At 37.6% G+C, this 27677-nt stretch overlaps 1 protein-coding gene across 2 annotated transcripts in view; it reads left to right on the top strand.

Annotated features, from left to right (window-relative positions):
• LOC117423409 (fibronectin type III domain-containing protein 3B-like) overlaps nt 1–27677 on the top strand; it is a 234023-nt gene that overhangs the window by 77558 nt on the left and 128788 nt on the right. For both annotated transcript variants that reach the window (XM_058990133.1, XM_034039137.3), the window contains exons 2-3: nt 75–213; nt 5030–5105. In XM_058990133.1, coding sequence (XP_058846116.1) covers nt 103–213; nt 5030–5105 — 187 coding nt within the window. In that variant the 5' untranslated portion in view covers nt 75–102. The remainder of the gene's footprint in view (nt 1–74; nt 214–5029; nt 5106–27677) is intronic.

The raw sequence follows: 27677 nt of genomic DNA, 5'->3' as shown, positions 1-27677 counted from the left end.
TGACTTAATAAGTGTGTCCCCTGGTTTGTCCTGATATATAAGTCTAACCATGTGGTCTGGCTCTTCTCTTGCAGAAAGTCTGTAGAGGAAAGTTCTCCATGAATGTACGTCACAATGATGATGACAGACCAGATCCCGCTGGACCTGCCTCCCTTACTCAACGGCGAGTTAACCATGATGCCTCACTTGGTTAATGGGGATGGATCTCAACAGGTGAGTCACCATGTTGCTATGTTCATCTTTTGGACTTTTTATATTCTGAAGAGGCTGGCAATTTATTTCACAAAGTTTTTTTTTTTTTTTTTTTTAAGAGGCACTTTTAAACACAAGTGGTCTTTGCAAAAAATAACAGGCTTAGTTTTGATACAACCATGACTAATTTGTTGCACTTTTTCTGTTAAACCAGGAAGCCATGATAAAAACCCCTGTAGTCATTTTGAGATTTCTTGGTGAAGGTGTTACAGTTATTGGGAAGAATTTGTTCTGCATGCAGTTCGTTCTGCAGTCTGTTGCAATAAAATTGTTTGGCACCCTGAACTGGCAGTCAATGAATGTCTTCTATATTATTGTTTATAAAGTGTGAATATATTTGTCTGTTATCAATAAATTATAGGGCATCTTATAAATACCTTATTTACACATTCTTATATCTTGTTATTATCAAAACTGTCCTAATACTGTTTTAACATATTTATTGATACATTGTAAATGGTTTATAATAGAAACTGTGTTACTACAATTTCCATCAGACAATGTTTGAGTCAAGTCAGACAGTGCCCTGCAGAGCTAATTTGATTCTGTTAGCTGTATCTTAGAGAACAGTTGGAGACTTTTAATTAGATTTTTAACATTGTTGAGATGCTCTACCCCCAGGGCTTAATTTTAGGACACTGATTGAATCAGTTAAACCTCTCTGCATGAGTACTTCACAAGGTAATCCTTGATTTTTCTACTGTCAGCCAGGGTTGTGTTGTCTTAGCCTCTCCCTCACAATTCACAAGGGGAGTGAAGCTGTCGGGGACATTGACTGATAACTCTCAAGTTTGCCAGACACTTCTGACTTTCTGCTTGACTGACAGACTGGCCTTATCTCAAACCTTATATGTCTTTCCATTTTGTATAAAGGTTCTAAAATTGAATAAAAACAGCCCATTGTCTATTATTACCCATGTGCCAGCAAGACTGTCTAAAGTAGTATGCAAATTCCATCTGAAAACTAGGTTGATGGAAAGCAGACAAAACATTAATAATGTCAGCTGGGTAGACTGCATAGCCTCCTGAAGTGTGCCAGTGAATTGAAACCAAATTAAAGACATTTGTTTGCTTCAAGAATTGTTTCACATTCCCTTAATGAAATCATATATTGCAGTCTAGCAGTCTGAATATTGTGGAACTGTGCCTTCTGAAGCTAAAATCCACATAGTTTCCTTGTCTGTCACTTCCCATTATTGTTCCTGTAGATAGTTCTAAGAAAATGTGTACTTTCATTAACTGAGACTACTGCTACTGTTAATAATAACCTCAATCCTAATAATATTAATATCAATAGAAAGAGTCAGAATGTACTAAATTTATAATAGGTCATTTTTTAAAGCATTGAATTCATACAACATATGGACATGTTTGATATGGCTGTAGAAACAATGTAACAAAGGTTCAAAGCCATTCTCAAATAGTAAAGTTGGATGTTCAGTTTAGGGCAGCTTTGCAGTATTTTAAACAAGTACAATTGTTTGGAATTAACAGTATTTGGAACAATAACAGTTTATTATTACAGGTAAGTGTGTGTAATAAGCCTTTTAAGGGCTTCGAGGAACTAACTCACAACTTAGAATACACATGCTTCGTGTTTTGCAAAATATAATTGGAGCTTGATTATATTTTGTGGTTACTTGCTGTGTGGCTACATTCTCGAGTCTCCATACAGTACATGTTGCAGCCATTTAATTTCAGTAGCACATAAACATAAACCTGTATTCAAACTTAAATTGTTTCCTCTTAGTACTGGGAGGTCTAAACCTGAAAGTCAAACATCCGAGAACTGTGTCAGCATTATTCAGTAGGAGCATACCTGGCACTCTAGCTCCTACTACCAGTACAGGCAACCAGTTTTCAAATTGAATATCAGACAGGAAAACATTGTCGCATTGAGAACACTATTATTATTTAAAAGCAATAACAAATATAGACTGTTGCGGAAAGCTACCAAATACAACTGAAAACATGCTAGTAATATAATAAATATGTGAGTCTCCAGATAGGGCACCGGGGTGATTGATCAATTGCTGAATGTTTTATTGATCAATAAATCAACAAATTGTGGCATCTCTACAAAAAGCCTATAATGTATATATTCAAAATGAAAACCCCAGTTTGAAACAGATAGAAGGAATGAGGAGGCTCCAGGTTAGTCGGCAATACAATTGTGATCACCATCTGGTGGCTAGCTGTCCAAAAAGGCACAAAATATGGAGTCATGAGGCCTGGTTTTCAAAAATTGGTAAGGGAATTTTGAGTGCATTTCCTTACTTTTAATCCATTTCAGAAGTATACTCCTGCTTTGCTTTTCATTATCCCAACATCAATGTTTTGCTCAGTGAAGTTATGTTGTCTGTGCCCTTTAATTATGCAAAAATATGATTTGCACTTTCCAGATAGTTACCAAACTTTGAAAAATCACACTCCATATTATTGATAGCAGAATTCTAGTAAATAGTCATAGTGCTCAAATATTAGAATTCTTATGTACAATTAATTCAATTTGAAATACGTAAACATTAAGCAAAACCACACATATACATACACACACACACACACAACATAATTGTTTGAATTGTCATTGTTGTGTATGCACTGTATCAGGAAGAGAGCCTAGTGTCTCAGTTTCCTTTTACTGTCAAAGCAAATCTGCAGGTCCATCAATTCCCCTCTTTAGGCAAGTCTTTCGACGGGGAGCTAAACAAGAGATGGATCTGCTGTTTGCATTCGGCCAGGCTAGACAATCTAATATTTCATCTGAGGAGGCTTGTAGCGTTCACAGAGTTATGCCAATGTCTGACTCACCCTCCTACCAGTGTGCGTGATGCAAGGCCTGATGTTGTCTACTGCCTGTCGGTTGTCAAGGAAGAGTCATCAGGTTATTTTTTTTTGGTTTCTGTTTAAATTAAAAACCAAGCACTGAGGTGCTAATACTGCCTTAGTCAGCTATGTTCAACAGTTGTGTATTTGTTATTATTTGACTTCGTACCACCTGTATTTTAGATACCACCAGGGAAGCAACAGGTCTTATTTGTGTGTATGGATTGTGTCTAATTGCTCTTTTCTAGTCCTCTGTGTTTCCTTTGGGGTTATGTTGATGGTACTACTGTAGGAGTCTGAGTTTTTCATACTTTCTTTTTTTCAAACCTGAGCTGACTTTGTAGATTACATTCTGGTTAACACAGCAACCAGAGCAGCAGATAATTTTGCAGGAAATGGGAGCACGGAATTAAGCATGCAGAACTGCCAATGATATTGCATGCTGGAGAATGATGGTAAAAAGCTATTTTATACCTGTAGAGTCTGAGAAGGCCACAAAACAACTTTTTCAGATGCACAACCAAAAATGTACTGTTTGGAACACGCATTCCGACAATATGATGGTAAGAATCTGTTCTGTAACTTGATACACTTGAGGGTAAAGCAGATGTTTTACAAGCAACATAAAAAGTATTTACTATTATTGACTGATATGTTTTTTCTTTTTACTTGTCATCAGTTGTGATGTTTTTTGTTGAAATGTATGCAGCTGTAATCAGCTTTATTGTCAGCTGTGATTACTGTTATGTATTAAGTTACTGAAAATGTAACACTTGAAATGTATTTGCTTACGATTGTAAGTCGCCCTGGATAAGGGCGTCTGCTAAGAAATAAATAATAATAATAATACTGTACAGGTAATGCACAAAGCTAATTGTGAAACGATTATGTGTGTATGAATGAACTGCAGGGCTAGATTTAAATCAATAATGCGCTCAATTGATGAATGAATGACTTGCTCACAATCTTCACCATGAAGTACGGACCGTTTTTTTGTTTCAACCAGTTGTATTGCAGTCTGTGGATGGATATAGTCTCATTCTGGATAAATCACTGTTTCCACACATTTTAAAGTCTCAGATGGTGTCTGATGTACACTGGGAAAGAAAATGCATTTTAAATCAGATATTTTGTTGAAACAAAACCTGTACCAGTGGGAGAGAAACAGGATTGAAAACCAGTAAAGGCTTGTTTACTGTAAAATAAAAAGAAAAGAAAAAAAGCATTTAAAATGTGTGTGTGTCTCTTTCATTTCTTTTGATATATTACTTTTTACACATGGAATTATATTTTCATTATCTATACAGTTGTCATATAATAATATTGTCCCTGTCTGGGCCTGGGACCTGTGGTCAGACCATTTGTGGATTTTCACTCTTGAAATTTCTCTGCATATTGAAATTCCAACAAGCATTTATTAAAGATAAGCAGTACAAAATCCAATAGACCAGTATTACCTACCAACACAAGTCAGTTTACTGCAAGCCATACCTGTATCAATAAGCAAAGGTGAACACAATTTCAGATGTTCACTAGTATGGCACTGATTAAGTGAACCAGTCAAAGGTATTACACTCCACTCTAGTGTATATATCATAATGCTTAATCACAGGGTTTAAAATTAGACTTCAAAATGCTAATTAAGACCTGATTATCAACCATGGGTGGAAAACTACAGCCATTAGCCATTCACTCAAGTGGTAGAATTGGCCTCTGTCATGTTAAGTGTTTCTGCAATATTGGCAATGAAAACATTTCAGAATGTGTGTGGTTCCAATGCGCAGTTGAATAGGCTAAAGCCTTACAGTTTAGTGTTTATAATGCTGTTGATCTTTACTGTCCAATGTAAAAGTCCCATGTTAAGTTACGTGAGACATGCAAGGCATTTAAGACATTTTTGAAAAGTGAGTTTGAAATATATATTTTTAACAGTTTTCTTTTCTCTTGGCAGGTTATTTTTGTTCAAGTCAACCCAGGAGAAACCTTCACAATAAGGGCAGAAGATGGATCCCTGCAATGCATCCAAGGTAGATCAATTTACCACAATTATAATATATATATATATATATATATATGTGTGTGTATATATATATATATATATATATATATATATATATATATATATATATATATATATATGTGTGTGTGTATATATATATATATATATAATATGAGCTTTTAACTCTTCAAATGGCTGTTAAAATACACTACTACAGTGGCCAGTTGAATATTAAATTAATCACAACTGTCTGTATCAGGGGCGGCCGGTTAACAGGGTTCACTTGCTCGCTGAACCCCCAGTCTCTTATTAATGAATTGCGCTTTCCTTCTTCTGGGTGATGTGCGTTTCATTTCCCCCTCTCATGTGACACTGCCTCATCAACAATGCCGTTCATCCCAACTGTTTAATGGGCTGAAGCTGGGCTGTGCTCGCTCAGAAATGCGAGCGCCCAAACCCGCCGTGCACATGTGGAGTAGCAGCCAGCCATCAGCCAGGACTGGCTCTGATTGGCTTAAAAATGTCTAGATGGAGTGCAGCCGGTTAGCGAACACGGTGATCAGGCGATTGGCGAGCATGTTTTTTTTTTTTTTTTAATCTTGTTGGCTTTTTTCTTTTTAAATTTTTTAGGTGTTTTTAAATTACAATTTTTTTTTTACTGTTTGTTTGTAGTTGACCAGTATTTTATTAGGTCTATATAAATTATTTGCTGGTTCCTTAAAAAAAAACAAAAAACAATTGTTGATTACAGTGTTTTTTTTAATTGTAACTTCCATTTAAGGTCTTATTGTTTCCTGTTCTTGGTCTTTTGAACTTGGGATTGATTTAGATTCAGGGACAACTTGCATTTGTTTTTTAAAATTACTATTTTTTTTTTTTTTTTTTTACAGTTTTTTTGTAGCTGATCAGTTTTTTTATTATTAGGTCTATATAAATTATCTGCTGTTTCCTGAAAATAAAAATAAAAATCTACTTCATTGTTAATTCATTTTTTTTTTCCCTTTGGCGCTAATTGTGACATGTAACTTAAATTTAAATAATAACGTAATTGAAAGATTTGCCACAATAAGACATCGCAGAGCAAACTTCCAACAAGTATCGCTTCCAACAAGAAACAGATCCACTGGTCAGTGCTTCTGCCAGTGAGGTTGGCCCCCTGGACCCCCCACGCCCTCACCTGCATCTGAGGTGTGAACACCCACAAATTTTGGCCACCAGCCGCCACTGGCCTGTATCCAACATTACTTGACCCCTATTAAATGGTTGAACTCACAGGAAGAGACTAACAAACATTTTTTTTGAAGAGTGAACTGAATAGAAGTCTACCAGCCGTATTAGTGGTTGTCTGGTGGTCCTAAAAGCTACAGATTGCAGTTCTGTGTGCAGCCTTTGGAACTCTCTCATCTTCCTTTGTGAGAACCTGGCTTAACATAACCCATATGTAGAAATGATCTCATTACAATCAAGCACGACACTCAGGTCACAGTTAATGGTCCTGAAATGTGTGTAATATTCTGAAGGCAAAACTTACACATATGTGCAGTGGAACATACTTCTGAGCAACTAGGAATCCTTTCTATTTCAAATTATTTAACTACTTTGTGAACTGCGTAACCTCTACTGTACAGGGTTATTCAGGAGCTGCTCACAATAATGAACCACAGAGCAATTGAAAACAAAGATCTGCAGTAAAAACAGCCTGCATTACGACAAACTAGCCAGGAATCATCAGTTAACATGTTGCTGGAAAACACATTGAGCAGTTGAACAAACGTAGGTCCTGGTTTACTCAGCCTTTCAACCCTGTATAGTACCGGCAACATCCTTTACTACTGCACAATACATTTTGCAAACCATTTCACTACATGAACTATATTACATTTCGATTTCTGTGGCCAATTGAGTCCTTATCAAATCGTTTGATCTGTGTCTGCTGCTAATGGAAACAAACAGGACTGTTTTTAAATGGTTTTCAACACGGTCCCAGTGGCAGATGAAAACTTGCCAAATGTGAACTAGTCAAATCCATTACATAAGGAATACACACAAAATAAGGCAGTTTCTTGCTTGAACATCTTTTGCCCCAACTAATAGAATTTGCTATTAATTTGCCTCAACTAGTGCATTAGCCACTCTTAGTGATTGCTAAATTCTGCCTGACTGGAAATCGAGAGTAGATGATTGCAACCTGCAGTTAAGGCTCTCAAAAGCCTATAAAAAGTACATGTTCACCAAAGAAAATATTTAAAATATGGCGTCTCAATAGTTGTATAATCTTGTCAGGTTTGGAAAAGACATATCATAGCTTTTAATTAAAGTTTGCCAGAGGTTTTAATCACAGTATTTAAAAAAAATCAGTCTGCCCTGGCTCGAAAAAGGGAAGCATTAACATGCTGTGCTGGCAACTGGGCCTGGAATCCAGAATGTTGAAAAGCTGTACACATTTCTGATTATACCTGTCAACCCAGAGGCTGTGGTGAATGAAAAATCAGTATGCTCACAATAAAGGAGGTAGGTGAGACAGACGCATGGACCTCTAATAATAGGTGGTTTAAATAGTATTGCTATCAGCAATACAACATGAGGAATAGCCTGAAAGCATTATTAGACTGGCAAGAGTTTGAGGTAGCTTTATGAGGTACAGAGGGAGTTTGATTCACCTGGCCAGACTTCAAACAGTTTGCATTTAGAGATGAAACTAAACTTACTGACAGTATTGAGCAGTATTGTTTTGGAATTGTTTTTCAATAAATAGCTGTGTTCATTGCAGCTAAAGAAATCATATACACCAGACAGTAAGGCTGCAATTCCATCAAGGGGTGCTGGTGACTTGATGAACCAAGAGATTGAAGCTTTAGTGATGTCACTAGAACTACAGAAGGAATTACACTCTTACGGGAATATACATATAGGGTGAATTGTATTTGTTATAACTCATGGTAACAGAATAAAACAAAGGACAAGGATGACTTAGCTAGGCGCCAGTACAGTGCTGGCACATAGTTGATTAAAGTTTGCTATGGATCTCGCTGGCTGGCTGGGTGGCTGAGTCCTGCAACTTTGCACGCACTGCTGCCTTGTAACCCTTAGAGGTACTAGTGTTTGTCTTTTAAAGTCAGATACAGGACAAAACAATACAAACAAAGGAATTAGTATAATTATGTTGGATTTATGTTCCGGAGGACACATTGTTCTTTAAAATAACATACCAGTCGTTATACTTGCTATTTTATTTTCCAAAATGTTACAATTGGTCTTGCATTCGCTGTCTAACTTCAAATTCTTGTGAAACTGAAGTTAAATAAAATGAAGATGTCCTCTCTTTTTCCAGACCATATGCACTAACAACTACGTGTGCTCACAGACAGGTGTTCAGGACCTATATTATCTGAACACTACCTTAATCTTATGCTATCTTACCTTGTTATTCTATTGAAGTACTGTAACCTAAAAATACCTGGAATGCTCAGCCCTGTTAAAGAATGAGTGCTGTACTCCTAGAGTTAAGTGTTGTGATTGGCTGCTTCCTAATGAAATGTGATTGGGCTTGTTTGCTTTGATTTGGCTGAAGGCACATTGTTGGGATTAGGGGCTGACTGGTTGAAATGATTTGTAAAGTTTTGGCAGCTCGTTTGTTTACACTCGGTATACACTAGGCGTAATAAATCGCAGTACTCAAACTCCTAATATTTTAACTTTTAGAACAGATTCAATACTAAAGAAAGCCAAAATGGGCTACAAAACAACCAGTAACCATGGTTTTCCTGCTGCTGTCAGAACTCTGATGAAGTACTATGGAGAAATAAACTGAAAGCCCACTGCATTCAGTGATGGAAAAGTACGTTTGTGCCAGAAAACCACTAGATTTCTACTTTACAATGGACCACTGTGAATGTTAGTTCCCATTTCGCTGCAGTACCAAGGTGAATGAAAATGTATCTCTAAAATTAATGAAAAATTACAAAAGTGCTAAGCCCTGACCTGACCCTTTCACCCCCAAATCAATAGGTACTGTATCTAGAGCCCCAAACTCTCCTACCTGCATTCCTTCAAGTCATTAGTGATTGCGTGCCACTGATGGGGAAGACGTTTACTACGAAACTATATCCAGTGTGATGGATGAGAAGAGTGTTCTTATCAAACATAATGTCATTTTGTTTTGCAGATTTGATTAAAATAGTGTCTACTGGCGATTGTCCTATAGCTGGAGATGAACTGTTTTTACTAAAGACGCTTCTTTGTCATTATCCAAAACCGCAAGGCAGCACCCTAGATTTAAGTTTTTATATAAAGTAACTGCTGTTTAGTTTGTGGACTCTTGGGTTAACAAAACACACAGCAGGATTATCTTAAAGATGTTTGCCAATCAGACTGGATGCTTTTGAAAACAAACAAAAAAAAAGTACGATATTTAGTTGGATTAGCCGTGTAACATGGCTTTTGACCTGGGGCTGTTTAATCAAGATGCCTCCATTGATCAACAAATTCATATATACACTATGGGAGAGTTTGAATAGGAAATACATATGTAATCATTGGATTGCACAGTTTTATGAACCTACATTACTGAAACAGAAGTTTTACTGGACTAGACTTGCATTTACACTGCATTCAGTTTAGAATTAATAGTTAGTATATGCATTATAAGTCACATCCCCTTTGGAACCTATTAGCAGCAACTACAATTATAATTTCACTGAAAGTCTAGATCTCACACTCTGAATGTTAATAACAAAGCAAAATTAAGTATGTTCATATTCGTCTCTTTTTTTGTTTAGGTTTTATGACTCTTAGGGGTAGATGCAAGTATAGGCGCAGTGCAAATAATCTCAGATCCAAATTACTCAACACTCACAAATAATGATCCGCAATTATGATAATGAGGGTCTCAATGAGCGCATCGGTCCATTTAGCAGCTGCATTTGCAGAGTTAGGAGTACAGAGAGCTGTAATCGCTGTATGACATTTGTGGAGCACGAAAATACAAACCATTTATAGGTCACTCAGCATGAAAGTTTTTTGGAAAAGCCTCAGCCATCAGTTATGCTAATATGCTTAGGACATGATATGTATTGGCCTGCCCTTTTCAGCATGACATCCAGAAATTTTCCTAGCACTCTGGAAAAGCTGATTGGACTATTCCTCCAGACATTCCAGCTGTGGACTGAAAGGTGAGGCTAAGTAGTGCAGAGACACAGCACTTTCACACGTGCAGGGATAGCGGCCCCTATTGAAGCTGGGGTCTAGCTCATTCTTCAATTCAGCTAAGAGGTCAAGGATGACCTGCGGAGTGAGACGATAATGCTTTAGCACCGCATCCTCAAGCATCCCAAACAAAGTGACCCTGGGATTGAATATGCAGGGTCTTCTTCGTCTTACCCTTCTCCTCCGAACGTGTTCCTGTCTCTCCACAACAAGAGCCAAGTGTCGCCGCATCAGGAAGTGTACCACAGCAGCCACCCTGAAGCCAATGACAGGTCTCTGCAGGTGTGTGCTTTTATACAGCTCTTAATTACTCGCTTCTACAATGGTTTGCACCTTGTAAGAAGAGGTTTAAAGTTTTTGGAGGGTCAGCAATTGCCTAAGTGCAAGGCAAAATCCTTACATCTCATTATAATGTTTGTACCCGCTTAGCATCCAGATCCTGCCCAATTCCCTGCTCTGTCCTTCATTTGAATGCATTTCAATACAGTTTGAATGGATTAATGATGGCAAAATGCAGATTTGATAGCTGATCTAGAACGGCAGGTAAACACCATTCTTTACATACGCCACATTTTTAGTACTGCTAAAATCAGACTAAACTGCTAAACACAAATCACTTTGCGCATATCCTTACATCTACCCTTTAATGTTTATAAGTATTAAGTGGCTACCCCTAATCAAGTTGGAAGTGCACTTTCTCTTGCACTGTGTATCACACACAGCCTGACAAAGCAGTGTGTGCAAAAAAAATTTGCTCTCAACTTGATTCGAGGTAGCCACCAAATACTTATAAACATATATAAGATTTATTGGAATTTTGAAAAGTCCTTAACTGTGATTGATTGAGTTATGTGATACGTGATTTATAAGCCCAATCACCAAGTAGATAAATGCATTTCCTAATTATGTATTTAAGTGTATTTATTAGCTGTCTAATGTTTATATTCAGAATGCTAATTTGAAGGAAATACCACAAACCAAAAATAGAAAATAACTCCACATACAGACGTGCTCACATTTGTTGGTACCCCTCCACAAAAAACGAAGAATGCACAATTTTCTCTGAAATAACTTGAAACTGACAAAAGTAATTGGCATCCACCATTGTGTATTCCATATTTAATAGAAATCAGACTTTGCTTTTGATTTTTTATTCAACATAATATTGTAAATTAATAAAACAAATGAAAATGGTATGGACAAAAATGATGGGACCGCTAACCTAATATTTTGTTGCACAACCTTTAGAGGCAATCACTGCAATCAAACGTTTTCTGTAGCTCTCAATGAGACTTCTGCACCTGTTAACAGGTAGTTTGGCCCACTCTTCCTGAGCAAACTGCTCCAGCTGTCTCAGGTTTGATGGGTGCCTTCTCCAGACTGCAAGTTTCAGCTCTTTCCATAGATGTTCGATAGGATTCAGATCAGGACTCATAGAAGGCCACTTCAGAATAGTCCAATGTTTTGTTCTTATCCATTCTTGGGTGCTTTTAGCTGTGTGTTTTGGGTCATTATCCTGTTGGAGGACCCATGACCTGCGACTGAGACAGAGCTTTCTGACACTGGGCAGTACGTTTCACTCCAGAATGCCTTGATAGTCTTGAGATTTCATTGTGCCCTGCACAGATTCAAGGCACCCTGTGCCAGGCGCAGCAAAGCAGCCCCAAAACATAACCGAGCCTCCTCCATGTTTCACTGTAGGTATGGTGTTCTTTTCTTTGAAAACTTCATTTTTTCATCTGTGAACATAGAGCTGATGTGACTTGGCAAAAAGCTCCAGTTTTGACTCATCTGTCCAAAGGACATTCTCCCAGAAGGATTGTTGCTTGTCAATATGCATTTTAGCAAATTCCAGTCTGGCTTTTTTATGTTTTTCTGTCAAAAGTGGAGTCCTCCTGGGTCTTCTTCCATGGAGCCCACTTTCGCTCAAAAAGTGACAGATGGTGTGATCAGAAACTGACGTACCTTCACCTTGGAGTTCAGCTTGTATCTCTTTGGCAGTTATCCTTGGTTCTTTTTCTACCATTCGCACTATCCTTCTGTTCAATCTGGGGTCGATTTTCCTCTTGCGGCCGCGCCCAGGGAGGTTGGCTACAGTTCCGTGGATCTTAAACTTCTTAATAATATTTGCAACTGTTGTCACAGGAACATCAAGCTGCTTGGAGATGGTCTTGTAGCCTTTACCTTTACCATGCCTGTCTATTATTTTCTTTCTGATCTCCTCAGACAACTCTCTCCTTTGCTTTCTCTGGTCCATGTTCAGTGTGGTGCACACAATGATACCAAACAGCACAGTGACTACTTTTCTCCATTTAAAGAGGCTGAATGACTGATTACAAGATTGGAGACATGTGTGATACTAATTAAAGAAACTAATTAGTTTGAAATATCACTATAATCCAATTATTTATTATCTTTTCTAAGGGGTACCAACAAATGTGTCCAGGCCATTTTAGAATATCTTTGTAGAATAAGCAATAATTCATCTCTTTTCACAGCTTCTTTGCTTTATTCTATGACATACCAAAGGCATGCAAGTATACATGATAAAATAGCTTTTAATTTCATCACTTTTCAGGAGGAATGCAGCATTATTTCAATGAGCTGTAAGGGTACCAACAAATTTGAGCACGTCTGTATAATCCCATTGAAGCCTCCTGCCCTGTGCTGGACTGTTTTGCATTGAGTGGCATCTTATTAGCAGAGACAGATCCCTGGTTTGTTTACATTTGCTTAAGCCAGTTGTTTTGGTCTGGTATTTTTTTTGTTAATTAGATGGGAAGCAGCTAACTGGAATCTATGTTTTATTTAAACATAGGGTGGCCTTTATGCTTAAGTTCTGGGTTTAACAGCCTTGTACCAAAATACTCCCTTTCAAATAAGGAATGCTGTCAAGTTTCCCACACTCAGGCATGGCACTCACACTGTTAACCTTGTTGTAACTGTCCATTTTTTCTGTCTAAAAATTAACATTGGGATTCCAGAGGAACTATCATTTACCCTTTTTAAAAAAAAAAAAAAAAAAAAAAAAAAAATGTATGCAGTTTAATTTGCCATTGTCTGCATTGATTTAAAGCCATGTTACCTATCTGCAATTTATCATTTCACAGTGCAATAGTCATTTCACAGTGTTATATCGGAGGTCTGCTGTAATTTTGGGCTGACCTTTCTATTCTGTTACCTCCATCTGCTGTATGGATAGAACAACAGTTCTAAACCTGGTAGTCCATAAAAAAAAAAAAAAACGTAATAAAATTAACATACAGCATCAACACATCGATCAACACATCAACCAAGCCTATTTCTTTCAGGACGGAGAATCCACAATGTGGATGATTTAAATTGCAATTGAACAGACAAATTAATGACAGATGATGAATTTGGCCGGAGAACTTATCCATGGGTGCTGACAGCTCTCTGCAATGCTGGCGGACTAGCGAATACACGAGGACAACATGAAGTCTAGTGCCGCGGATAGGAAGTGACTCACAGGGCCACCTCCCCCCAAAACACAAGGTCGGCAAACCATGACTGGAAAAAAGAAAATGATGAATGGTTAACACAACAACTGCAGTGGCGCAATGCCACCTACCCCCAAAAATAGGAAAAGAATGAATGAAAAGTAAGCAGCTGAAACACGGGCCCGCCACCCATGCATGAAATGCACTGAGGGAGAACCCGGCCTCTCCAGCCTGCCAAGCACCCTGCAGAAACTAAATACGAACCACTCGGCACTCAGGTAAGGAAAAAACCCTACTCACTGGCAGGAGGAAACCTTAGGGAATCCATGGCTGAGGGTAGCCCTTCCTCCTGGCTCTAAAGACGGCCATCTAGCTGTTTGGCCTCGCCGTGGTTGACTGAGAGGCCAAACAAAAGAAGCGACATGAATGAAAACCACACAGAGTTTTTGTGACGCTTGGATATGATGTGTTGATTAGTGGGCAGATTCTCCTTCTAGAAACACAACCAAGTTTTCCAATCTATTCCAGTCTATAAATATCATTAGTGGAGCAACAGAACCCCTCTCAGTGATGACAGACATCTAACAAATAGAACTAAAATTGAAATGGCATTTGAAACTAAGTCTTGAATTTGTCTTGAACTAAATTTGTCTTGGAGCCTGTACAAAAAAAAAACAAAAAACACACAGCCAGAACATGAAAAACACACAGCCAGAACATGAAAAAAAACACAGCCAGAACATGGGTGGGTCACATCAGCCCTCAGGTACTGTTAACTTTAAAGGAATAGTTGACATTGTTCATCACTAAACTTCGAACATGAAACAGGGTGTCTGGCAAAGTTACATATGGATTAAGAAGGGAATGAAAAAACAAAACAGAAAAAAACATGAAATCTGTGATTTGTTAATCAATCAAGTAAGACTGTGAAAGTATTAAGGCAGATGTGGTAATTGGAGGCTATCATTGATGTGGTTTGCCAGTCAGCTGTGTAGTTTTCTGACTGTATCATCTGTTCCTGGACTTGTTTTTTTTTTTTTTTTAAAGATATTAAAAATGTAGTACAGTAGTTGTGGATGTGTATCTTGACACCGCTAAAGGAATACTTTATACTTTTAGCAAAATATAACATTCTGAATCTTATTTTGAATCTGTTTAATATCTGTTTATCTCTCTTTTTTGACTGGCCTCTTTTACCTTTGGGGAAGTCTCTGAGCAAGCCTGAGCAAGGTGGGATTTCTGGAACCAGTATACAAAGGAAATGTGTATAAAATGAACAGTGGATATATGAGAGGCTTGCAGGATAAAAGCTTTGTGCAGATTCTTGAAAATTCAAGGCAGTTACCTCGTTCACCTTGTAAAGGGTGACGGTCAGACAGATGCGATCATTGCATTTTAATCACGACAAACAATCCAGTAAATTTATAGGATGATGCAGCCTCCTACTTTATTTTCTACTGGCATGACAGTAACCTTTTAATGCTGATTAAAACAGGTGGCTATCACAGCAATGGCTTCTGCGATACCCTTTTCTCAACCATTCAAAGGCTTTGCTATTTGATAAATGGTAACATTAGAGGTGGGGTGGATTGGAGGTGGTGTTTATTAAGACGCTGTCATCATTTACAGTTCTTACCTTTTGTCATCTCCAACAACAAGGTCTAAATCCTCTGAGATCAGAATGTCAAGAAATAATTCTCCAATCATATGGCAGGACATGTCTGTTAATTGTCTGCATTACTCAATTTTCACTCAATAAGTACAGATTTGTTTTATTACCTTTCCCTTTTTATGATCAATCATTACGACAGGTTTTATGTCCTCACGCTACAATGTTTAATAATTTTCATAGTGCAGCCTAACTCACTTTTTAACTAATGCTGTGGTGTTTCAGTTTTCAGTAACCTCATTCCAAATATATATACATATTTACTTTAAGGAAAGCTTTCCATGAATTCAAGCTCCATCCCAATTTAATCATTGAGAAGCCTAGCCATGGCTAGACGTAAGCAGTGAAAGATATGTTTTGACTGATGTTTATCTTGTATCTTGGTGACTCAGCATGCACTTCAGTTGGACCAAAACAAATTCCAAACTCCAGACTTATCTGTCTACCAGTACTTTCAAGTAATGAATGGCTCACATAAAGATGACAGCAATGAAAAGGAACTTTAGCAGAGAAATAAAGAATACATTGTATTGTATTAGATCCAATAGCTTGGTGCACAAGTATTGCTGTCTAGGCCTGGATCTCCCCTAGTCTTTGTTCCACTTATACCCTAAATGACTTATTATGACTTGTGACTGTTGACCTTACCCTAGATTTCAGTGTTTAAACATTGTCTCCCTGCTTGTTAAAGTAATTAATATTATTACAGAAATTCATCAGTGACATCTGAATATTCTTTTATTACTGTATTTTGTGTGTGTGTGTATAGTGTTATAGTAGTGTGCAGTAAGCAGTACAGTACTTTTGCTTAATATCTACAATGGCACTGCATTCAAGTGTATCTAAATACTATTGTAGAATGATTGCAGTAGATTTTTGTAAGATAACAGTAGTTGGTCAGGAACAATCCCTGCAGACATTTCTTTATATTAGCATTTTCAAGAGAAATGGCCTCTGTACAGGGGTCACAGAGAGAGAGGTTGTGACTTATTAAAAAAAAAAAAGACTAAGTAAAACTTCAAGAACATGGACTTGACCTATTGCTGTCAATCTGTGTCACCCTCCCTGAGCCTTAGCAAGCTTATTTAACTACCTTATTTGACTAATGTAACTTCTTTCATAGGTCACTTAATGTAATGTAACAACACCCTTCACTTTGACCTGTGACCTAATATGACTGCCATATTGTCTTGGTATTGGTATCACCCAATAATAAAAATAAAAAGTGGCCACATTTTTTTGAACCTTCTGCCATATTTCAGAAACTGTTAACAGTACATACTTTGTAAAAGTTAACCACTGTTAATTATTTTCTACCAGCAATACCATTGCCTTCACAGTAGAGAATGCCCTGGGGATGCACAGTAGGGGATTGACCCTGGGAATGCTTTGTTTTTGTTACATACAGTCATTGCGAACTGAAGGCAGCATACTTTGTTCCTAAATGTCAGAAAACACTTCCAATGATTAAGAAAGATTATAACAATTTTAAGCACATAATTGTTTTCATCTGTTGTGAGGAAAAGGGACTCTTTAACTGCTGTTTCTTGTTGCAGTATATTTTTAAAGCTGCAAACTTCAAAGACAATTTCTCCACCAATTTCCGTCTTGCTAGATATACAATATTCCTCCCTTGGGGGAGCGAGGAAACAGCTCTAGGTGCTCAAGATACATTGTATTTAATCACTTACAGTATTAAATTGAACCACAGGCAGCTTTTTATTGATCACCAGTCTTGTTGCATCATACTTCATATTGTTGCATTATACTGCTTCATATATTTCTCATTATGTGGGATTTTGAGGGATTTTGGTCCCCTTGGTTTAGTTTGCTCTTTAATAGACTGTGAAATTCATCTCAGTAAACTGGAAGTCATTTTTTGCCTAAATAATTTTGCCTTCTGCTTTTATTATAATGGAGACCTTATTATTTAGTGTTTGTTTACATTTCTCAATAGGTAGTTTTAGCTGTAAACACACTAAAACTGTCTCTTTCCTTCTAAAAGCTTTTCAATTACGTGAGCAAAATTGACTTGCTTTTGCTACTGCAGCAGTAAGTGGTTATAAATGTCAATCTCTGTCACAGTTTAGGCAGCAAAACAGAAATTAAGAGAGGGAATTTTCTCAAATGGTTCTGATTTTACTGGGATTTACGGTATACAGTATCTTCTTATACTGTATATGTAAGAACTATTTATAAAGCCATAGGGGGTGATTCAGCTTTTAAGTTGCTTTACAGGGGTGCTGTAAATACTGTAGTCACCAGAATGTGATGACTGAAAAATGATATGCAAAGTGAATCTAAACTAGAACAATACACTTTAAGATAATTGTGATATTTCATACTCCTACCAAGTTGCTATTTAAGTTAAATATCTATAAGTCGCATGTGTTGCTAATACTCAGCAGAGCTGCACAATTGGTAACAAATCCCATGATAATGGAAACAAAAGCAAGCACAATGTTTTTCCACTGAGAAAAAAAAAACACGCGAGGTAATCTTTCCCATCTTCTCAATGACATTAGCACTTGTGGGAATACTATTATCAAGGATAGGCTGCTGGTTGTGTATAGCCCACTCATTTAGAAGAGGAAATTGTTTGCGGAATAACGTCACTATAGCTCAAGCAAGGAAGGGAATTCCCGGAAATCATGTCATGCATATTAGGTGTTCCCCACTTCCCACACATCTCCGTTGTGGAAGTTTGAAGCATCTTGAGCTATGACAAGAAAACAAGGCACGTTTTAGGTATGTTTTAGTAGGGAGGGCACAATTCTGCATCGCCAAACCTGTGCTAGAGTATACCTGGTGTGTAAAAGAAAATAAGAAAAGTTTGGGAATCACAAGAGGCCATCAATGCTCCTCCCATCCTAACACACCATTTGTCCCTACTCAATTTAATAGGATAGAATCTTTTTTTGTTGTGTTCTTAGTGATTTAGATTTTAGCACTTCACCTGTTTTGAACTGCTTCCATTTATGCCCTTTCATCCTAATTTCTAGCATGTTTTAAGACGTGACATGGGTAATTTGGGTTAACTTTATCTATACTATTTAGGGTTTTATATCAGTTAAATCCCTTCTTGTAAAGAGAAGTCTTGGGTTTCACCTGCTTTCCTAAACCCGAGAAGTTTTATTTAGGTCATTAAAAAAATATCTTTGACCCCATGTCACAAAGACGGTCGGAGTGGGTGGCGTCAGACCAGAAGCAGGAAATAAAACGACAGAGAGGTGTGGTTTGGTGGAGCTGAGCGAATGGTTTCGCTCAGCATTTAATAAACAGAACAGAAAATAAAAGGTTTGAACACAAAACAGGACACAGCACTTGTAGCCAAAGTAAACAGACAAACAAAACAAACTAACACTTATCAAACGGTGCACGGAGACAAACAAACACGTTGAGTACAAAACATTACTTATTATTATTATTATTTTCCTTAATTTTACGTTCTCCTTCTCTCTCACCCGTTCTCCACTCTCTCTCACCCAACCCCGAGTGAAAGAAAATGTGTCTATATATACTGTTGTGCTGGGATTCAATTACTAATTAATTATTCACTTGAATCCCAGCACGTGAATGAATTACGTGCAACCCCGTGCTCACATATTACATACTTTAAATGCACGTGAAGTGATTTGTGCCATCCTCGTGCCTAAATATAATTATATAATTTAAATTCTCGTGCTGCACACACCCATTTATATCCCGTGTACCAACTACAATAAACCAACATTTAACACACCACACGCAACATACAACACAGAAACGCACACAAGGGCAGGGCACATTGCCACACCCCAGTATTATGGATTTCTTTGAAGACAGGGTCTTATTTTGAACAAGTGCAAAGGAAAGTTTGCTGCAAGGGATCAGTAAATCTAGCATGAAAGAACAATTAAATTATAGTTCAGACTAGTTTCTACCTTACAGTAATTTTGTATTCTCAGAATGTTTGCTGTCTGAGCTGTCGGTTACCATCTCCTTGCTAGCTTTTCTTTTAATTTTAGTTTTCATACAAAGCAGGATTGGTTTGGAGATCCAGACGACCAGGCAGTCAGCCTTCCTGTCCCTATGTGTGAACTCATTTTAGACCAGTGTTTAGACTGAATAAACGCTGGCTGGGGATCAAACCTCCAAATCCCAAGAGATAACTGTCAGTCACTGTGACACTTGGTTAATCTTAAAACGTTCACCTCCGTGGTGCCTTGGAGCTTGTGGAAAGATGAAATGGTAGCCGTATTAGTCCAGAGCTGATAGACAAAGAGAAGGAGATGTGATACCTTTTATTGGACTAACTAAACAATAATTAATCACAAGCTTTCAAGACCTCAAATGTCTCTTCTTCAGGTAAAAGTAGGAAAGAGAGCTTGTGGAAAAAATGTAATAGCATTGCCTACAGGAACAATGCAGGTACGTAGGTGTCATTTGATCACCTCCATCCTGACATGAACACACCCTGGCATTCTGACCCAGGCTTCAGACTGCCAGTTGCGCTGAGTTATGTAGAGGTTTTGTGACATAGAATAAAGTCCACCTGAGGCCACCAGACGTGTGACCTGAGCTGTTCATGAACCCAGGTTTCAAGAAATAAAGAGCTAGTATAAAAGAAAAAAGAAAGACCACTGGCCTTTTTATAATTCTTTGTAACATCTCCTAAACAGATTTACCAGTACTCACCGTTTACTTTTAACCTCCATGTATTGGTAAATCCCTTTTAGTGATACTGCTGTCTATTTGCTTCTGTGATGAAAAGGATCTCAGTTAACGTCTGTTAGCTGTACGCACTGATTTTAGTTTGACATAGTTACCAGAGCTCCATTGGAGCCCGGGGACCTGCAGCCTGTGTTATGTTGCTTCCATTTTCAACAGACATCTGGAATAACTACTACAAGGGTACAGGGTATATAGTTGGGGTACATCACTGTGTATGTGCCTGGATCTACTGGATCTATTCATTACATTTCTATTATATTTGACTAATTCTTGGGAGTCACTCCAGCAATAATTTATGATCTTTAAAGAACCAACTCTTTTGCTAATTTTTCCTAAACATTCAGGATACTGAAAGGTCCAAGATTTATGTCAAGGCTGCCTTGAAGCCAAACATTTTGGTTGCATTTTCTTTTTTTTCATTCTAAATATGGGATAAATGTATTTTCTTTCTCTTGTCTTTTTTAAATATCATTATCAATTTAAAAAAAAAGTGTTTTAGAATAAATCACAAAACACTGCTAGGCTTTAACTGAGTTATTTCTGGGAATGCCCCACTTTTGCCTCCCTTACCAGGTTGTCTCTAGACCTACAGAGCTCAAGATGGCTGCTGAAAAGATGTAGGGTCCTCGATGATAACTACAATAAGACATTTAGAAACTACAACATTAAAACAAAGAAGGGTAACCACCACAAACATATTTTTGTACAGTACTGCAATTGTGTAGGAAATATGTTTAAAAAAAACAACAAAAAAAACAATGTATTTTAGTACACTTAATAATTATCAGCAGCTGTTAGCATTGCCTTGTATGTACTTAGAAGCTAGTTAAATATGAAAAATGTTTTTAACTTACCAAAAGTATTAATAAATGACTGCTTAGTTACAACTTATTTTATTACTGACACTTAAGCTGTGCAAGTCAATATCCAGTAGTATATTAGTGGACTATACCCTCCCTAAAATATTTTAACTACTTTAAATTGCTGCATGGCTGCTGTGCACTTTAATGCTTCTTATAAACAATGTACTCCTAATACTGTTTTCAGAAGTACCTAACAACCTTCTATTATAAACGTGCTACTACAAATATTTGAATATGACGTCTGACTTTAGTGGCACAGTAGTATTATCAAAGTACCAAGTAGTAGCTTTTTAGAAGGGTTTGCACGGGTCTTTGTATGAATTTAAATGCAAATTGGGCATTTTTAATTTCTGACTGGCCAAAAAACCTAGTTAGGCATTGTTGCTGTTGTTCAAGCCTACTCTTACTCATAATGATATCATAATACTGTAGTATGTGCATTGCGCATGCTAATTTGCTTAAGATGCTTTGTCAACCAGGGTATATGTAGATAGATATTTGTGTGCGTACCTAAATTCAACGGTACTGTTGAGCGTTGACTCAACAAAAACGTCACTATTGTGACAACACTTCCGGGTATTTAGGAACACTTCGTTGCATTCCTAAACTAAACGGTAAAATTTAAAATGAACGATTCTGCATATCAGCCTGCAGCTTCTAAAAAGAAACTTACAAAATCTTAAATACAAGTTTGTATTAAATATGCTGCATTACGTCATAATATATATAGGTTGTAGTTACGTTGTCATATTTGCTGTGTTTTATTTGTTATACAATAATACATAAATAAAATAATGATATATATACTGCATATGTGTGTGTGTGTGTGTGTGTGTGTGTCTATTAACAATTACCGTTTTGACGGCGGACTGTGGTATCAGTATCTACATTTAAATCCCATTCATAATTTTTGTGGGTGTCGCCATCTTTTTGTGGGGAGCTCACCAGCTCTGAGTCGGTGAGTTCGTTGAGTCAGCGTTGAGCCAACACTGCGTGTCACTAGCTCTCAACCGTGAGTTTAGGAACGATTTTGAGAGTTGTTGCTTCTCAGCGTTGAATTTAGGAACGCAGCCTTTGACATCTCTGAACTGTGTTTTATTTGTGTTTGTTTCCATAGCAACATAAATATTGTTCTCAACAAATCTGCTTCGTGCTGCTATTATAGTAAATTGCATATAAATCATTTGTATTAAAGGGGTTATAGTTAATAAAAATAAATGCAAGCATGTTATGTGCACTTTCACTTACTACATGTATATCTCACACAGGCAGTTATTAAAGAAGAACATGTTACAGTATGTAAGAAATAACGAAACTGATAAACATTGTTAGCAGTGTCAAATATATATGTTTATTGGTATAGCTCAGAATAGAACAATTGTATTGAACAGAGTCTAGTCACTCTGGGCTACAGTGAGATTGAGAGAAACTGAGCCCCTGGAAATACATTCACTTCAGTTTTGTATATTCCGAAACACACCCTTACAATGATGTCATTTCTGACCCCTCCTCACTATATCCTGTGTAGATGGCAAGTTTCCAGACTCACAAAGCTAGTCCTTTACTTCACCAACACCACACAGTCAGGCAGGCAAGGCCCCTCACATTCCTTTGAATCTGTTATCTCTGAGATCCTCCCTTCCCCCATGCAACAGACATAGCAGAGCAGAGCTCAAAATACCACACCCAGCTTCTTTGTTCAATGTGTTACAGAAAATAACATATTAGAAAACAATAATTAGTTCTAATACAAAAACTATTACAAAATTCCTTACACATATTTTTATTAAGTGATATCTGGAACCACAGTAGGTTAAAAATTCTGTGTTTTCCTTTCAGGTAGTCATCCCCTAACGACTGCTGAGTAACCAATAGCATGGTTTAACCCTGAATACTATGCTGAGGTGAAATGGCCTAGGGAGTGAAACAATAAGACTACCTGCAAGTAAAGACTTGCTTTCTTTAAACTAGTATGGGACCACTTTGTAAAATAGAAACACATGTTTGCGCTTCTTTCAAAACTGCACATGACACCTACACAGTGAATAGAAGTGTACGGCAGGTACAATTTGTGGGATTATTTTATAAACTATGTAAGTTGGTTGGCAAGTTGCTGACTTTAATAAAAACGAAATGCCCTGATGTTCATATGATATTAATCTAATCTACTTTAGTGGCGCCAGAGGGTCCCTAAATGTAACGATATGTAAAATGTCAGGAAGGGGAATCCTGTATGTTTAGATACACTGACTAAATCTTGAAAGTTTGGTCATGAACCGTTTTTTAATTGTTGTATAGATTACAGATAAACATATGTGCCACACCTATCAGACATGGATTGTCTGGTTTAAATGTCGGTTTCACTTGGGATTAAGTTAAATAAACAGCCTGTGGTATATATCACATATGGTGCTGTACATGTTTAATTCAGATGTTATTTTGTTTTTTCTAATCAACAACTATGTGATTGCATTGTACTGATGTTAATTAGAGACAGCAATTATAATTAATGCCATTGACTGTCGTTGTATTAGCAGGAATATTAACAGTAATTTGAAGCAAATCACACAGCATATACAGTTTAGCTTTCATTGTGGGCTTTATTTTTGCAAATGGCCCTTAAAATGGAAGTTGATTAAATATACTTGACTAAACAGTAAACAGCCTTTCCAAAAACAGTATGGTGATACATTTATACTGTTCAGAGTCTCAAACTAAACAGTCAGTATGTACTGCAGGTCATTGTGTGTCAGTACATATAACAAAGAACAGGAGAACAGTGTCAGGGTCACTTTAAAATGTGTTCTTTCAATCAATGGGTTTTCAGTTTGTCCATGCTTTACCTGAGCGTAACAGCACTACTGATAGCCTTTTTAAAAACAATAGGATATTCTGCTTTGACCAAGCAAATAAAATAAAGAAAATAGTGCAGTCATTTACTTAAACATGGTTTAATCAAGGGTTTCCTACTTCTCATTTTGAGCAGGTACAGTGAAAGTGACGCTCATTTAAACAGTTCAAATTTGGGACCCTACAGTAATACCTGTGACAAAGGAAATACTGTACTTCCATTAAGTCGCCTTGGACAAAGGCGGCTGCTAAATATGCAAATAATAATAATAATAATTAAACTTGTGAGAGGCTTGAGAGGTAGTGAAATGTTTTTAAAGCCTTGTTAATTACACCTTGTACTTTTAAAAGTGTATCAACACATCTGTGTTGTTTTTTTTTGTACATGTTTATGATCTGAGAAAGTGCTCAATATGCATTGCAAGAATTAATGGAAATATAATCAAATTATTCCTCCCGTTTCTGAAAGTTCTAGAACTACCAAATATGCCACTGTTATTTTACTTGGACTCCGCACACAATTATTTTAGTGTCTGCTGGGTGTAGTACAAGAAATGAGAAGACCAGAAGGTTAAGGAGTGCATTTGAATCAAATGCAAAAGTGAATGTGTGTTTTTTTTTTTTTGCTGGTGGTTATTCCAGATGTGCTCAAACACCAGCTGCAAGTGTGTGCTTCTTCTTTGTCCAACAAATTCCATAACTAAGACATCCCCTGAGTGACTGTTATTGTGTCTGCTTCAATTCATGTTCATTTTGCACTAAAAGCACCATATTCAAAGCACTGTTTAACCTAACATAACATTTTTAAACAATTCAAGCTTTTGTGTAAACATTTAAATGTCAGTGTAACAGAGTAACGGTCCGAGCTTACCCTCAACCACAATGACATTATCCTCAAAAACATGGAGGTTTTTAGAACGCATGAAACAGTCACTTGGTAGTGTTCACAGGCATACATATTTATTGTGGCACTGGGTACTTCACACAAATTACAACTATAACTAACAGGTTGTACATACAATGACTGACATTCACAAGACAAGCTCACGACTGACCACATTTTTTATCAGTCATGTACACTACCGGTCAAAAATTTTAGAACACCCCCATTTTTCCAGTTTTTATTGAAATTTAAGCAGTTCAAGTCCAGTGAATAACCTGAAATGGTACAAAGGTAAGCGGTAAACTGCCAGAGGTTAAAAAAAAAAGTTTAGGTTACCAAAAACTGAAAAATAATGTACATTTCAGAGTTATACAAAAAGGCCTTTTTCAGGGAACAAGTAATGGGTTAACAACTTACAGCTGTTCTGCAGCAATGGAAGTAAATTTAAGCCTTGAAAGTTGATGCTAACAATTCCTACAGGTGTCCCAACTTTTGTTGATTACTTACAAACCCTCTGTCTGTATAAAAGCAGTGTTGGAACAGACTGTGTTACTACACCCTCTTAAGCATTATTTGGACAGTATTGTACTGCAGGAAGTAGTATATTGCTCTCATAATGGCGAGAAAAAGGCAATTAACAAAGGAAGACAATCAGACCATTATAACCCTTAAAAGTGTAGGTCTTTCCTTTAGAGAAATTGCAAAGAAAGCCAAGGTGAGTACAGTTTCCTACACCATCAAAAGGCACTTGGAAACTGGAGGAAACTCTGACAAGAAGAGGTCTGGCAGACCCAAAGCCACAACAGAATCAGAAGACAAGTTTCTGAGAGTCAACAGCTTGCGTGATAGGCGGCTCACAGGACAACAGCTTCAAGCACAGCTTAACACTGGTCGAAGTAAGCAAGTCTCAGTTTCAACTGTGAAGAGAAGACTTCGAGCTGCAGTTTTGACAGGTCGAGTGGCAGTAAGAAAGCCATTGCTAAGATGGCAAAATAAGAAAAAGAGGCTTGCCTGGGCCATGAAGCACCGCCAGTGGACTACTGAAGACTGGAAGAAGGTCTTATGGACCGATGAATCAAAATTTGAAATCTTCGGTTCATCACGCAGGGTTTTTGTACGCCGTCGAGTAGGCGAAAGGATGGTTCCTCGGTGTGTGACACCAACTGTCAAACATGGAGGAGGAAGCGTGGTGGTCTGGGGCTGTTTTGCTGGATCCAGAGTCGGCGACTTGCACAGAGTGAGTGGCACCCTGAACCAAAACTGCTACCACAGCATTTTGCAGCGCCATGCAATACCCTCTGGTATACGCCTAGTTGGTCAGGGGTTCATCCTACAGCAAGATAATGACCCAAAACATACCTCCAGGCTATGTCAGAACTACCTTAGAAGAAAAGAACAAGACGGTAGGCTTCAAATCATGGAATGGCCAGCACAGTCTCCAGACTTAAACCCCATCGAGCTGGTATATATTAAACATTTTTCTTCTCCTTTATACCTATTTGTTTAACCTGCATGAATACTGTATTTCTTTATAAACACAACCGTTAAACTTCCATTGTTTACTCGTTGTTATTATCATTGTGTGGCAAAGCGCCCCGCCCCTGTGTGCATTTGTGTTATGTGTATGTATGTATGCGTGCGTATGTTAATGTTGGTGTATAGATTGGTACACGGGATATAAACGGGTCTGTGTTTCACGTGTATTTAAAGTGTAGATTTGTATTTAGGCACGAGGAGAGCACAAATCACTTTACGTTTACGATCTTACTTATTTTAACTCTCCTCTCTCTCTCACCCGTTCTCCTCTTCCGAACACCCAACCCTGAGTGCAAGAAATGTGCGTCTATATATACTATTGTGCTGGGATTCAATTACTAATTATTCACTTGAATCCCAGCACGTGAATTAATTCTGTGCAACCCCGTGCTCACATATTACATTTAACCAGCACGTGAAGTGATTTGTGCTCTCCTCGTGCCTAAATACAAATCTACACTTTAAATACACGTGAAACACAGACCCGTTTATATCCCGTGTACCAATCTATACACCAACATTAACATACGCACGCATACATACATACACATAACACAAATGCACACAGGGGCGGGGCGCTTTGCCACACATTGTCATTATTATTCTCTAGTACCTAACTATTGCCAGTAAAAACTGAATACCCCTTAACTTGGAAGATTGCCGAACATATGGCTATAACAAAACTCCCACATCTATAGCTACGGCAACTTCTTTAAGGGTAGCGCCCTAATCTAAATACAGCAGTACACCGTCATATATTAAATATACTTGCTCAATACACAATGCACGATACATAATAAACCATGGCTATCGTCAGTACAATAACATTAAGAATAATAAACACAATAAGATGCATTTAAATATTACAGTGAGGGTCAATTTAGTATTCCCTACAAAATAGGTATCACTGTTTTAGCAATGTGTTACATTATCTTCACTTTTTGTGAATCTGATGTGATTTTTTAATGTCAAGTTAAAACAGTGCAGATTAGTTTACTGTATTTGTAAACTTAAAACTGCTGAGCACTGGAATTCGGAAGGTGAGCACAACAAACTAGATTCTAGATTACCAGAGGCTGGAAGTCAGTGTCTATATAGTGATTTTACAGGCCCTGATTAGGCCCTGGACTATCTTACCTAAGATAGCGTTCGGTATTCCACGGTTCGTACTTATTGGGGTCTGTGAAACTTTAGGTATGTGTTAGTGTGTTTTCTGTATAGAAAGGCTACCTTTCACCTTGACAAAGGGTTTCTTTAGTAAGATAAATTGCACATAGCAGGTCTTGGTGGATGGTGTCCTTCAATTCAGACAGCTGGCTGGGTCTCAGTCATAGCACGTCTAGTCCTGTCCTCCACACTTAAACACCAGGCTGCACTGCTTCCTTTTCCTCCCCCCTGGACACACACCAAGCCTGCACAA

This window comes from Acipenser ruthenus, chromosome 17, assembly GCF_902713425.1.
Source record: "Acipenser ruthenus chromosome 17, fAciRut3.2 maternal haplotype, whole genome shotgun sequence".
Lineage (NCBI taxonomy): Eukaryota > Metazoa > Chordata > Actinopteri > Acipenseriformes > Acipenseridae > Acipenser > Acipenser ruthenus.
This window is presented reverse-complemented; position numbering and strand designations above follow the sequence as displayed.